The sequence below is a fragment of the Amphiprion ocellaris genome, chromosome 13 (assembly GCF_022539595.1).
Source record: "Amphiprion ocellaris isolate individual 3 ecotype Okinawa chromosome 13, ASM2253959v1, whole genome shotgun sequence".
In the NCBI taxonomy this organism is placed as follows: domain Eukaryota; kingdom Metazoa; phylum Chordata; class Actinopteri; family Pomacentridae; genus Amphiprion; species Amphiprion ocellaris.
The window spans coordinates 11,196,538-11,210,626 of record NC_072778.1 but is presented as its reverse complement, the minus strand read 5'-3'; the positions used below and the strand labels follow the sequence as shown (position 1 = coordinate 11,210,626).

At 38.0% G+C, this 14,089-nt stretch overlaps 1 protein-coding gene and 1 long non-coding RNA gene across 4 annotated transcripts in view; one reads left to right on the top strand and one right to left on the bottom strand.

Moving 5' to 3' along the window:
* rab28 (RAB28, member RAS oncogene family) overlaps positions 1–10,512 on the bottom strand; it is a 30,135-nt gene extending 19,623 nt beyond the window's left edge. Inside the window, exons 1-3 of one of the 2 annotated variants that reach the window (XM_035943176.2) lie at positions 10,100–10,512; positions 4,084–4,180; positions 1,058–1,146 (exon numbers count right to left, since the gene is read on the bottom strand). In XM_035943176.2, the coding sequence (XP_035799069.1) occupies positions 1,058–1,146; positions 4,084–4,180; positions 10,100–10,174 (261 nt within the window). In that variant the 5' untranslated portion in view covers positions 10,175–10,512. The remainder of the gene's footprint in view (positions 1–1,057; positions 1,147–4,083; positions 4,181–10,099) is intronic. The other variant, XM_035943177.2, reaches the window with a different exon arrangement.
* The window catches only part of LOC111588478 (uncharacterized), a 242,339-nt gene that overhangs the window by 215,371 nt on the left and 12,879 nt on the right, over positions 1–14,089 (top strand). For both annotated transcript variants that reach the window (XR_002748182.3, XR_002748183.3), the window contains one exon: positions 9,287–9,392. This is a non-coding gene — a long non-coding RNA (uncharacterized LOC111588478). The remainder of the gene's footprint in view (positions 1–9,286; positions 9,393–14,089) is intronic.

The window sequence follows — 14,089 nt, the reverse complement described above, 5'->3', positions numbered from 1 at the left end:
CTCAGTTTATAGCAGGCCTCAGAAAATGCTGAAAAAAATGTAACGTTCACCAAACCAAGCAGATTCATGGCCTGGAAAAAACATCCAAGTAATGTTTGTCTAACTTCTATAGATAATTATGATTGCAGTGTGTTTTCCTATTGCTAATATATTGTGACAAGCTTTCCTGCCCGTGCCCAAACGTTAGCTCTTGTGGTGCAACATCAATCTCAAGTTAAGTAGGCTTTCTCAAAAATGAGAGGTATTCTGGAAGTGACAGATAGCACTCATCTGTAGCAACAGGACTACCTGTGGACAGTTATGTTGCTGCCGTAAGTGCAGACTTGTACAAATTGCAGTGTTTGCATAGAGCTTGGCTGTATTTTCAATCAACACAATTTTATTTTTTCACTGGAAGAGCTTTAAAGGAAAAGGGAAAGTAAATAGATCATTTAGTAAGTTTTTTTTTTCCTTTCAGTTCTCTCATGCATGACCTCAACACTAATACATTTTCAATGTCTTGCATTTACAATACAATTACAAACTAGTTGTATTTCAATGTACATGTTTAGGAACATCATTTTTAAAATATTTTTATTACTCACAGTGCTGACCTGCATTATTATCAACATTTTATTCAGTTTGACACAAACCATCCAACTGTGTAAAAAGTAGAGATACGCTCATTTTTAAAGCTCCATTGACCTGCTACACTCACTGTGAATCTGCATGACAGTTTATTATGATTTGGCTCCACAGGGAGGGAGTGGCAGACTCTGAATAAAGCTGCTGAAGCTGTAACAACAAGCATGAACAGAGTCTGGAAACTAATTCTTCCTTTGCTTCTTCTGACTTCTTCACTGTTGTCTATATATTTGATCTGTACATTTACAAATGTATAAATCCTTCCTGAGGCTGATAGCCAAAGTCACAGTAGTCATGTTCATGTTGGTGGACTGAAGTTCAGAAATAAGTAGCTGTAGCACAAACTGGACATGCATATATGTTTGTAAGACAGAATGAAAAGTAGCAATAAATGATTTAGTGTGAATGTGTGTCTGTATGTGTGTGTACTTACATGAGCTCCGTATACATATTTATCCAGCATTTTCCCTCCTAATGTTTGGCCTCCAATGTCCCACACCTGCAGGGTCACGTTCAGATTGCCTGCAGTAGAGAGAAGAAACTGAAATACCTCTAGTATCAAACAAAGATTGACGTTTAAAAGACAAAAACACTTACAAATCATCACTGAAAAGGGAAAATAGAGGTTTCAGAGTCCGTTTCTTTTCTTTAAAATGCTTTTTTCAGATAATCGGTTAAATGACAAGAAAACTAAATGAGCAACAAAATGATAACGCAGCAATTTATGAATTTCCATTATGGATGTTTTTTTCTTCTTTATTCATTAACTTGTTTGTTTTGACAAAGCTCAAAATCATGTGGAAATAACGGGTCTGCTGTAACTAGAGCCTGTGCTTTCAGTGAACGATTTCTATAATAAAAGTCAACGTTGTTGATATACATAATGGAAATAATAAATCAGCGATTAATCTTTCATGCTAAGCACTCTTGAACTGGCAGGTCACCTACACCTCACATCCAAGAATATCCAGCCCAGAGATTGAGGGGAATGAATAGGTACGCTTACCCTCTAATTTAAACATTCTCAATACCCTGGCAGTAAAAAAAAAAGACTTCTTATTAGCCTGGGAAGAGCTGTTTGCATTGTGCCATATCCTGCCAAGTAAGGAAAGTGAAGAGAATTATGTGCTGTTAAGGAAAATAGCAATAATTAAACACAAAATAAGAGGAAAAGAAGATTGTTGTCTTTATGCCTGTGGAAAGAGAAAGAAAGAGAGAGAGAAAGACGGGTACAAAAACCAAATCCAAATAAATATTTTCTTCCTCTGGAAAATGAAAGGGGTGGTTGAAAAAAAAAGTCCAAAAAGTGGAGGAGGGAGGACCAGACAGCGAGGAGTTTATGTTGGTGTGATGAAGGCCTGTACTGGGCTCGAGCAGCGATGGGGAGCAGAGCATACACTGCTGGACGACTCAACCCCTTCATAAGTCCCCTTTTTAAAGCGAGGGAAGGAAACGCTGAGGTTCACAGTCACTACATCTAGACTATACAGTGTCAATGTAAAGCTACATTGAGGAGTGCAATGAATAACAACTCCTTGGTGTCATAAAGAGCCATCCCCACCCATCCACCAATGCTCAGACACCGGCTTTATTTGTGTTTCGAAGATTCATGCCGACTCAGCAATGGTGACATTTTTCTGCCTACATTTTACAAAAAGTAGAAATTGCATTTGTGAACCTATTAGACAAACTAAACCAATAAAAGTGATAACATCAGTGAAAAAAATGGGCATATTAATAATATAACTGTCTTCCTAGCATGACATGAAGTTGATGCAGTCCAACTGCTTCTGAAAGTTACAGTTTGACAGAATTTATCAAGTAAATTTCACCTCTAGTCAATCCCCTTCACCGCCTGTACCTCATTGGTTTGGCAGGGACATCTGGAAGAGGTATTGTTATAAAAAGCACACACAGAGGAGGCTGTTGTGTGCCAGTCGGCCTCGCCTCACCTCTCCCTGCGTTGGAAAATGTACATTAAGTTTGACAAGCTGGGCCTTCATGGTGAGAGGGGCCAGCGCTGGCTATAGGCTACTCTCCCCCCTGCTGCAAAAGACCCTTACAGCCCCATAGAGACCCAGAGAACCACACAACCTCTCCAATACAAGGCAGGGTGGGGGTCCTGACGAAGTTTGGGACCACCCAGCTCGCAGAGCCACCCTCCTCTTCATCAGCTCATCAACACCCAATTCCCCAGAAAATGGGCCATTTAACAAGTCCGGAATTGGACCCAGTGTTGTTGCTGCCCCACTGATACAGACATATGTAAACTGTATTTAAACACAGCTTAGAGTTTAACACTGAAACGATCAGTGATTATTTCAGGAAAGAAACTTACTGGAAAGAGAAGTCACACGTTTAACAGCATTTGTTCGAGTTTGCATTAAGGAGCTGAGCCCAGCCTGTGCTTATGGTTGGCTCTTTTCATCCTGACTCCACCACAACATTTTTGGGGGTTTAGTTCTCCTAAGTCTCATAAGCTGAAACTGACACAAAATCAAAATAGAATCCTTGAGCCAACTCACAAATCAGCATAACTTTTACTTTTAGCACTTAATTTGCCCTTGCTTAATGTTGTTTTATTAGTAATGAAAGAATGGAGCCACTTTGCAGATTTCTGGAGCTTAGGCCTTGGCAGAGTTTGAGAAATACCATTTAAAATGCTGAAAATCCCCATTTCACATGGTAGGAAGAAAAAATGGAGTGCTTTCGTCTAAATATAGCATTAGTCAATAAACATTTATTTTACAGATCTAAGGGGGATACAGAGTGTGGCTTTATTTCTGCGGGTTCCACATAAACAAACAACAACATCAGTGTTTTATGTAGTGCAGGACAAAGATCAGTTGAACTTGGGGATCAGCGATATAGGTATAAAATGTTAATATATTTACTCTGTACTGTGCCCACAGAATTATGAGCAAGGCTCGCCTGTTTGGACATAACCTGTCCATTGGCCTTGTGGAGTTTTTTAAAAAAAAAAAAAAAGTCTGCTGCTGGCTCTGGAGAGAAGGACTTTCAGAGTGAATAAGCCTGAGAAGTGGCAGACACTCTACAATGAGGAGCTACCAGAAAAGACACATTCAGTCCCTGAGTTAACATGCTGCATAAACTCTGCCTGGCAACAGCAGGACAAGAAAATATGAGAAATAACAACATGAATAGGATGGTGAACAGCAGCCGTCTTTGTGAGATTTTAATTAACAGACCTTTCTATTAATTTTCTCTTTACAGTGATAATTTTAAGTAAACACAACATCCAAAACCCAAAGGTTAGTAAACAGCATTACAAACAACTACTAACAATTAAGCTTGTCTTTCTATTTAGTAAATAAATAGCCTCAGTATTTTATTCAATTTACAAGTCTGCAATGTACCAATACGTGCTTGTGCAACACACGTCTGTGTCTGCGTCTCTGAACAAGCAAGCACTCCCAAAAGATTATGAAGGTGTCTCACCTGGAAGGCTTATTCTCTTCAGAAAGAAATCCAGGCCGATGGTTTGTTTGTACTGCTTCCCAAAGGCCTCCTGTGCAAACCTGGTGGCGAGTGATGTCTGAAACAGAGAGACAAAAGAAGACATGTAGAGAATGAGTGCCGAACACCTCCGCAGCTATCAGCACATCTAAAAATACGCCATTTAAGGTTGTTAAGTGTTTTAAAAAGAGCATTTCAGGATAAAGGAGAAACTTATTTTGGTGTATATTATTTATCTAATATTGTATTTATATGTATCAGCACCAAGTTAAAATCACACCATAGCCCAAGGCGAAATACAAGATGCTGCAAAACTCTTTCCAGAGAAAATGTACAGTATATTAAAGAACTTCCTGAAAAAGTGATACTCGGTGGTGAGCAGAAGCAGAAAAACTTTGATTTCATTTACACTGACCAAATGCCAAACTAAGCATTTTACAGTATTTCATTTTCTAATATTTCTAAAAATACAAAGGTATAATTTATCACATTTATCACACCACAACACTTCTATGTGATTCTTTTCCACAGCTGCAGTTTTTAGGAAATGTAAGCCTAAAGCCTATGCTGCAGGACATTAGTTTCACCATTCAAATCCATTTTAAGCACATTCAAAAACTTCATGATTGACTAGAAAGGTCGCTGATGTAATTGTCTGCCTCCTCTGCTGTCTTACTACTCACCCTCGAGTGTGACAGTGAAAATCAATGTGAATTACAAAAACAGGTGCCGGACTATATGTCATGTCTCCGGACTGCAGACCTAATAATTGCCACAAATTATAAAACCTCCATCACTGTCACTGTTGTGTTTGAGGAGAAAAAAAAATAGCATGTTAGGGGCTCTCCTGAAGTCCATGGGAATTCATAGCGCAGGCCTGACATGCCAAGTTTAATTCATTTTGATGGATGAGGATAGGAAAAAAATGAAGTGCTGAATGTCTATTAGCTATCTTTAGAGCAGTATGCTTACATAAACACAACAGAAAAGTAAAGCAATGGGATTCCCTGAGTGTTCATGTGGCAGCGAATGCATTTTAATGTGGTACTTGACAATCACTGAGGGTTAGAGGATTTAAAACTAAATTCTTTCTTTCAATCCTCTAAGCTTTCACTTGAGTCTGTGCCCTTATCTACCTCCATTCATTCTCAGGAGGTTTAGGTTTAGCCAAATAATGTTTCAAATAAGACAGGATTGCTTTCAAATTACTCCTGAGAAGACATGGTGTAATATGAATAGGATAATCCATATCATGTTTTATCCAAATCCTGTTGAAGTAAACAGCATTCTGATTCTGTCACTACTTCCAATATAAAATCTTTTATGTTAAGTCTAGCTTGGTGTTTTAAATGTAATCTTTCAGTTAAACCTATTAAATTAGTAACTCTGACCTTTGCCAATAGCTGTCCTAATAAACATTTCTCTAGAACTTTTATCCACCTAATTCTCTGAAAGTTCACTAATCTACAGACTTTTTTAATCTCAGCCTGTGGAGCATGTCACAGGCTCAAGAGTGACTGAAAAATTACTCGAGGTGACTGACGCAACAAGGAGAAAATCGGCCATTTAAGTAGCCCAAACAATCACTGACAACATAGGAATAACAAGCTCGGACAGCAAAAATTTATTCCACATGCTCACGTTGGCCTTGTCGGCCATTTGTCTTGGCATTCCAGTAGCTTTGGCTTTCCTCCCTCAACGTAGTCCTTTTTTTCCACCGTACAATTGGAACTAACCAGCGAATGTAAAAGCTGGCGTAATCCTGACACTCCAACAGAGAACAGTACAGGGTCACCAGTGATACCAATGCCGGGAAATGGGGGAAGTTCTACTGAAACAAGAAACTGGGAGAGAGGGAAAAAATATGGCAAGCTGACTGTGAGCATGTGATGTAACTCAAATGAGGGAGGCAGTGCATTTTTACAGCATGGTATCAAAACTGGCTCCCTATTATCCTTTAACAGCAAAAAAGAAGTTTGACTGCAAAGCACATTTCTGGGATCTAGTGTCTATTAATGTACCTGGCCTGCACCTAAAGCTCCTTTTTACCCTATGGGTCAGAGAACAGCAAATATTGGGGAAAACTGAGAGGCTTATAACTCAGGTTGAAAAATAGACCTGTGTGTAAGTTAGGCCCCGTGCCTTAAGAGCCTGGCTAAATGTGAGACTCCATATTTTAAAAACATCTCGCTCAGGTGGACAAGCCTTCCCACATCTCCCTGTATTTCTGAATGGACAACCAACCACAAGCACAAATACCAGTGAAAATGCTGTCCAAGAAAAACTGATCCAATTGCAATTTGCTCAGCAAATTGACATTAATAAGGGGGGAAACGGCATTCAAGATGTCAGTCAGTGGTGCCTACTCAAAATGGGGGGCAGGGCTGCTGTTTTCGGCCCAAAACAGACAAGCAGGTAAGTCATTCAGACAGTGACGAGCTGACACCTGGCAGCAGTGTGAGGAGGGTTATTAATGTAGCGTATCTACTGGGAACTGAGTTGTGTGTGTTCTCTGCACACACACACCCCCATCCCCCCCCTAAAAGAAAATGCCGACTTTCCAGAATGAGAACATTCATTTTTCTCATTGGGTCTCACTATTACTGCTACATTCATTTTCTTTCTCCCAGAGGAAAGAGAGATTAGTTACGAAAGGGGATGTGCAGCTGAAAAGCACTTGACATCCCTGCCTTGCGTTCGCATTCATTCGGGGATTGGAGATGCAGTGAAGAAGAAACATAGCTGAATTGTCATGACAACCTCCTTGCTTTGCTGCAAGTTATTGTTTGCTTTAACTAGGAAAAATTCCACTGTTGTTGATGTAAGTTAGGCCTTTTTATTCCCAGTCTTTAAAAATATTGTAATGAATATGATTCAGTCCAGTAGTTTTGAAAAGGAACAGGGACTAACATCAGTCCTAAAGCTTGTGTGGATATATTCAAGAGAGACAATTGCACTGAGAAAAAGTATTTTGTCCACCTTTCAAACATCTACAAAACAAAGTCTTCATGTGTGACTCCCTTCCAACCGTTAGTTTATTCTATCAATTGAGAAAACAGCAACATTTCTCATATGGGCTGCCCAGATGTAATTTTCTTAAATGCAGCCTCGCTATGGAGCCAAATGCAATGAGAGGTATACTGATGGAAAACAACCGTCTGCTGCAAGAGCCAGGCTAAGGAAACTGTAGCCTTTATCAACTGTGTGTAATGCCACACAGTGCAGTGGTTGAACCCACTGAGCAGCAGCAGCCCTGAAGTGTAACACAATCCTGTTGAAGCAATTAAGCAATTTGATTGAAACAAACTAAAAAGAGATATTTTAAGTTGATGTGTTTTACTGAAACATATAACTTTTATGTGTTTGTTGTTTAATTTAGGCACATGACTCTCATACATTTAAAAGTCTTGAAGCCTACATGGGTTTCATACTAATACGTTCAACCATGCACTTTTGGATGATTAATTATACTAGCAGATAAAGGCAGAAACAGCTACTGTTCACAGCGTAAGCTTATGATCTCAGTTATAATAAAACACATGGACAGGCTATGCTCAGTAGTACATGCCATGAGGATTAAGGGCTGGGTTGACTTAATAGGTTTAGAACAATGGATTTGTGTCAGATTTAAATCCAATATTCTATCTCTGAGACAGGAACAAAACTGCACTTGTCTATTAGCTTGTAAAAAATAGGCATCTGGATTTTCAAGATGGACTCCGAATTAATAAAATGCTGTTTATAAAGCTATTGTTTCCTGCAGTCCACACTTCAGTACAACGTTTGGATTAAATACATATTTGCATTAAGACAAAGAGCTGCCTCTGAACTATATGCTTGATAACAGGTTGTCTTATTAAGAGTCTTATTTAGAGAAGCTGCATTTAGATTTCTCCAACATCCAGTTACAAGGTTTAGTATGTGTTGCTCTCTGGGAAAAATTATTCCTCTAAGTCTTTTGTCTAGTGTTTAGTATTTTGTCCCATATTTTCTAAAGTATATAAAATGTCAATGTGCATTTTAACAGTTTTGGAGGACTTAAAGGCTTGAGGTCAGAGACTTTAAGTCCTTAAATCAACTCATCGGGGTTTCAGTATATTATTTCTGCAAAAAATGTGTTAGTTCTTAATTCAGCAGCATTGTACATTCATTAGCTTTACACAAAGAAAACAGCTACTCAGCTATAGTAAAGGTAAAGTGCGGAAGGAAAAGCAATGCAGTGCAAAATTTATAGCCCACTTTTAGCATCTTTCTGCTTTCATGCCTCTCATTTAAAACTATACTGACATCCAGTGACATCCTCTTTTCAGCTGCAATCTTGTTAACATCTGTCTATCATATGGAATTTTATTCCCTCGTCTCTTTGTGCGACAACAAATCAGCTCGTTAAGTAGGCATTATTCCAACAGAATAAGACACAGTAAAAAATAGGCAAAGGCTTCAATTTATCTGAAAAGATGATCTAGATGTAAACAACTATTTTATGAAAACCAGCAATTTTGACATCTGTAAAGCTGTATAATCTATGTGTCTCACTAGTTGTCATTAATAACTCTTGTAAGGTATTTTATAGTTCAGCTAAGCAGAGAAAACACATAGTGGTTGTAATTAAGCCGATGGTGTAGGTGTGTATAACAAGCCAAAAATTCTCAGATGTTTGTGAAGTGAATATCTTTGGAGCTTTCTGTGTGTGGATTAAACAGAACAACACAAACAAGATGTCACCTTGGAATAGTGCTGAACAATATTGAGATTTTTCTGACAGTCAGAAAAATCTTCTGACAGAATAATTTATTAAACCACTGACACCATTAAAACAACAGTTTTATTCACTTTAGATAATTCTCTAGCACTGACACGGCACTGTGTATAATGGTCTGGATTGCACCTCATCATCATTCTGCTATTGATAGGAAAAAAACTCTGGCATGTTTGTATGTTCGCCACAGTAATCTGGAGCGGGCCAAAGAACAGGACGCATCGACAACGTTCACTAAAAATAGTAAAGGGGGAATTATTTTCATTGAACATTTGAGACGAGGTCAGCACTGTCTTTGAAATGGATAATTCACTGAAGAAAAAAAAATAGCAGGGCAGCTTTGTTGCACAAGTCTAACCTTCTGTAAAATTTGAAATTTTCATTGTGATAACTTGCTACACTGAGGTTGTTTTTGTTTCCCCATAGTGAATGAAATCTGGAAAATGAGAGACTACGTAGATGGTGGAAGCAGAGGAGAAAGCTGCAGAGAAAGCACTGTTAAAGGCAGGCTTATGTCTGTGGTCCACATCCGGTGAGTCAGACTTTAATAGTTTTAACCCTGAGTTGCACGCACTGCATGATCTATATTCTTAATTGCAGCTTTTGTGATTTGCTAACTGCATTGTTATAAAATCGTGATAGCAGTTTGAAATCGGTCAACTGTTCAGCTTTACCTTTCACTTTATAATCTCAACTGAGAAGATATCTGTCAGATGAATGAAAATCAAACTGATGAAATAATCATCAGCAGTAGCTCTAAAAAGAACCTTGATAAAAGTAATAAAAACAAATACATGAACATAAACCACAATCATATTTATTTCAGTTTTGTTGACATTGTAGAAGCCAAAGGGTCCCAAATTAGTGTGGATTTTTCCTTTATACGTCTGCCGCAGGAGACAAAGGAAAACCGATACACTGTAGGGTAAAAGGTAAAAAATGACTAAAATTGTTTGTCTGTTCGTGCTATAACCCAGAACGACAGCTCTGGTGTGAACTGTCCTCCGTAGTTTTGTCCTGTTGTGTTGTTTTTAGCTCCTAGCCAGCTGAGCTACATTAGCGTCGGTCGCCATGGCGACTGGTAGGACGGTGCAGTGTCAGCAGGAGCACCGTAAAGAGCAGATATCGACCGAACCGTTGTGGAAAAACACACCGTCAGTGTGTGAATGTCACACCCGAGGGTCTGTCCTCTTCACTAACGGTGTTTTGGTGTTATGTGCGTGTCTGTCGTGGTCTCACCTTCCCGCACGCTCCGTCTCCAATCACTACAATTTTAAGCTGCTTGTCCTGGCTGTCCTCCTCCGAGTCCGACATGACGCTAAAATGTACCCAAACCGTACCAGTGTGTGAAACCGAAGCACTAGAAAGCAGCCACAGGTCGCTGAGTGTAGCTACGAGGCTAATCACAGATGGATTAGACGATCGTTGAGTGGGCACACAGACGCCATTTTGACTCCACTACTGCTCTACTCGGCAGGATCCACTCACACATTGCCGTCTCCACAAACACCGGGATCTGTTTTTTTCGGTTAAAACGAGGATAACGGCGAGTGAAAGATAAGCCGAAGGCCACGGTTTGGCATTTCAGACGGTTAATATTTTTAGCGTCGCAAAGAAACCCGTTGTCTTGGCAAAAAAAAAAAAAAAGCAGAAATAGAAACTGGACCACCGGCGTGTGTGGTTGAGTCCTGTGTATGACGCGTTGCCGTTGTCATGGTAACAGAGGTCAAAGTGCACGTATGAAAACATTAAAAGTACAGATAGATAGATAGATAGATAGATAGATACTCGCCAATAAAATATTTTGACCTAACACAAAGGAAAAAAAGCAATCTTTATGAGTTATGGCAACTTCTAGAAAAATTATGTTCAACCAACAAAGTGCAGAAAATTAGGGAAATTGCATTTTACTCCATAATCAAAGGTGTTTTTAATTATCTGTCTTAACCGTCTGGAATTGTACAGGTATTTGTGCAAAAAAAAAGTTACCAAGCCAATTTTCTTTAGGTTACATCAGTTTGAATTAAGTTTCAAATCAACTAACGCAGAACTTTTGGTTTAAATTACACATAATACTAAGTCGATGCAATTACCAACATTATTATATCAAACCATCCCATCAAAGTAATGTATGCAGTCTAAAATGTTTAATAGATTTTTTCTTTTTATCTTGCAGCAAGGTGTGTAATTAAGTGGTGGGAATAAATCCTTGGAATTACTTTTATACTGATTGCTGTAACCCAGATGGCTGAGAGTCTACACACACATGCTTCCATTTTTCAGTTTCTGCATCTTTATAATTCATTTATCCATACTGTAAATACTGCATTATTTATTCCACTGCTTTTATTTGACAGCTATGTTCACTACTAATAAAGAGACTTTGCACACGAACATATTACAAGATTATTAAGCAATTCATACAATAAACTACACAACGAAGAACATACAAAACATTTAAAAAGTCCACCTCAACCACACATTAAACCAATCAAGCATTGATAATTAACTGGTTTAGTTGATTATGGGATCCAATATTGTCATTTTTGTACCCAACTTCGTTCATTTTAAAAATATACTGCTTTGCTTTGAGGTGACTGTCTCTGACCACGGTACACTGATTTACACCACAGACTATCAAACCTGAAGGATAAATGCTGAAAAGTTTTCTTTAATTAAACACATGAACATGAACACACAGAGGCATTTACATTATTTTTATATATTGTTGGAGTCAGTGTTTTCTCTAAATTTTGACACCAGTGATTTTTATTTTTACTGCAAATGTGTGTCATCCCAAATACAAGTTATCCTTGATTACTATTAACTGATATTGGTTTTTGCCCTAAATTCAGTCGATCTCTAATCCAGCAATATACACTCATAGCCCACTTAGGTACATTTTTATATGCAGACCATTAAGTTGTCATAGAGTAGTTTTTCTAGCCTGATGTGCCACTGATTCTTTTAGTTAATCAGAATGCTTCCACTGGTATAAATACAGAATCTATTCTTCCATTCAAACCTACAATATATATGTGAAGTTAAAGACTGAGTACTGCTATATTAATTCCACAAATAATCATATTTTTTTTCACCTGGAAAGCCATTTTAACTGTAGTAAATACCTGTAATATAGAGGATTTAGAATGTAGCTGTCCTGACATTGTCATCTTAATTTATCCTCTGTAACCTGTAAAGGATAATGTTGACTCTGATTTAAGCGCCTCGAAATAAAATCACACACAGCAGCTGTTAAACTGAGTGAAGACCATAGAGAAAGAGGGTTTTCTGCCCTTAAACCATTATAGACTCTGCAGTGTTAATCAACTATTCAGAGGTGAACATTATTCCTGCAGGCGTCCTGTTCGTAGACAGACAGCTCTGGGCCATTTTTCCTCCCTCTAGTCAGTTCACAGCTGTACAGTCGCTCAGTCTGGACAAATCTCTCACCAGCTGCGTAATGTGATCGCTCCAGATGACACACTGATGTATTTACCAAATAAAGTAAGAATATCACAGGCAAATTTCACTCCAATCTTGGATAAAGTGACAAAACTTGAAGACAATGCTTTTCTTACGTGTGTATCTGAGCAGTCGTGATTCATGACCAAATTAGTTCAATGTTTCTACGTGTTTCCAAAATATTAGTTAAAATATGCACCATAACTCTTCAGTACATGCAGTTATAAAAACAGTAATTCATAAGGGGAACAAGGATAAGCTCGGTGTGGACAGAGTGGTCATATTTAAAGTGAATCTGTCAAAAAGGAGGATTAGGACAAGAATTTTGTGCAACTTCACCATTAAAAGCTATATTATCTACTAACTGGGATGACAGAGTGATTTCTCATATTTCTCACCGTATGCAGCTTTTTCTCAACTCAAGTATGATGCTGAGGAATTTATAACCACAATGTGATAAGATCCATTGACTGTAAAATAATAAATGAAGGTTTTTTTTTTTAATGTTTTGACCATTTCCACCATTTCTCATTAGTGTTTTGATAACAGGACTTTCTCACTGATTTACCAGCTTATATGAACTGTTTTCCAGCCTGATGTTTGAGGTTTTTGCTTTTCAGTGCAGGTAAAAGAGTGAGTGTGGGATGAAGAGGAATCTGCACCTGGTTCACTTTGAAGCAGGTGTCAGAGAATGTCAGCTCCCAAAATGCTTATAAGGGTGTGATTGACAGCTGAGCTTTGGAGGGAAAATGAAGCCTAATTGGTTTTTTTTGTTTTTTTTTAAAGCTTGCTGGAAGAAAAAACTCAGTCCGTTAAGTTTTTCTGTTAATTTCAGTGGTGTGTGAGCTCAGTCTGCAGCCAAATTGACTTATTGGAGAGTTTAAAAATTGCTGGGTCATATGGATTTAACACAAATTAATGAGTTAATAAGGAGGGAAAGTGGCATGTGTAATTATTTTCATATCATCATTATTTTTATCCTATATTAAAGCTCAATTATTGCAACAAAACAAACAGAAAGTCCGAAAAATACAAAAATGCATGTTGTAATTTGTACTTTCTCGCATCATTTAATGGTCAATTTGTTCATATTTCAGACCGTGTCAATGAAAAGTCCAGTGTTGCGGGATTCAGTTGACCTCAATGTAAAATCGATGAATAAAATTAATGCAAATAAAGGCGCTATAGTATTATTAAATGCACAGAAATGGGCGCCATAACAGTAGAGTGATATTCAACATGTGAAACGATATTTATAAGTTGTGGTGGCAAAAGTAAAGTACAGTCCAGACATAATGAAACCGAGCTTTTTCTTAACAGTTTCTATTTAAACTCAGTTTCAGTTTTTACACACAACCAGGCTGATGAATCGTTACTCAGAGGCCTAAACACGTTCTTTTACATGATCTAAAACTGCAGAGAGAAATACTCTGTTTTTAATTTAGGCTGTAAAAATTATTCTTGAAGTAAATAAACCTATTACTCAGCTTGTGAGGTTCTTGTGTTAATCTTGGAATTCAGCGCGATGCAAGTTGTCCTGAATCCCATCAAAACCAAAGACAAAAAAGATTTAAACATTTGGCCAAACGGTTTGTTATGTGGATATTATCCGAGTGTGTCAAAGCTTTAACTTCTTTAGAAATGAGGCAACCGGGCATTTTACAATTCATTTGCGTTTTCTGTGCTTTTATTAAGAATATACAGATATACATAAATATGCAAATGCAGCCGATTATGGGTAAAGATTTGTCGTGAACTCTCCTG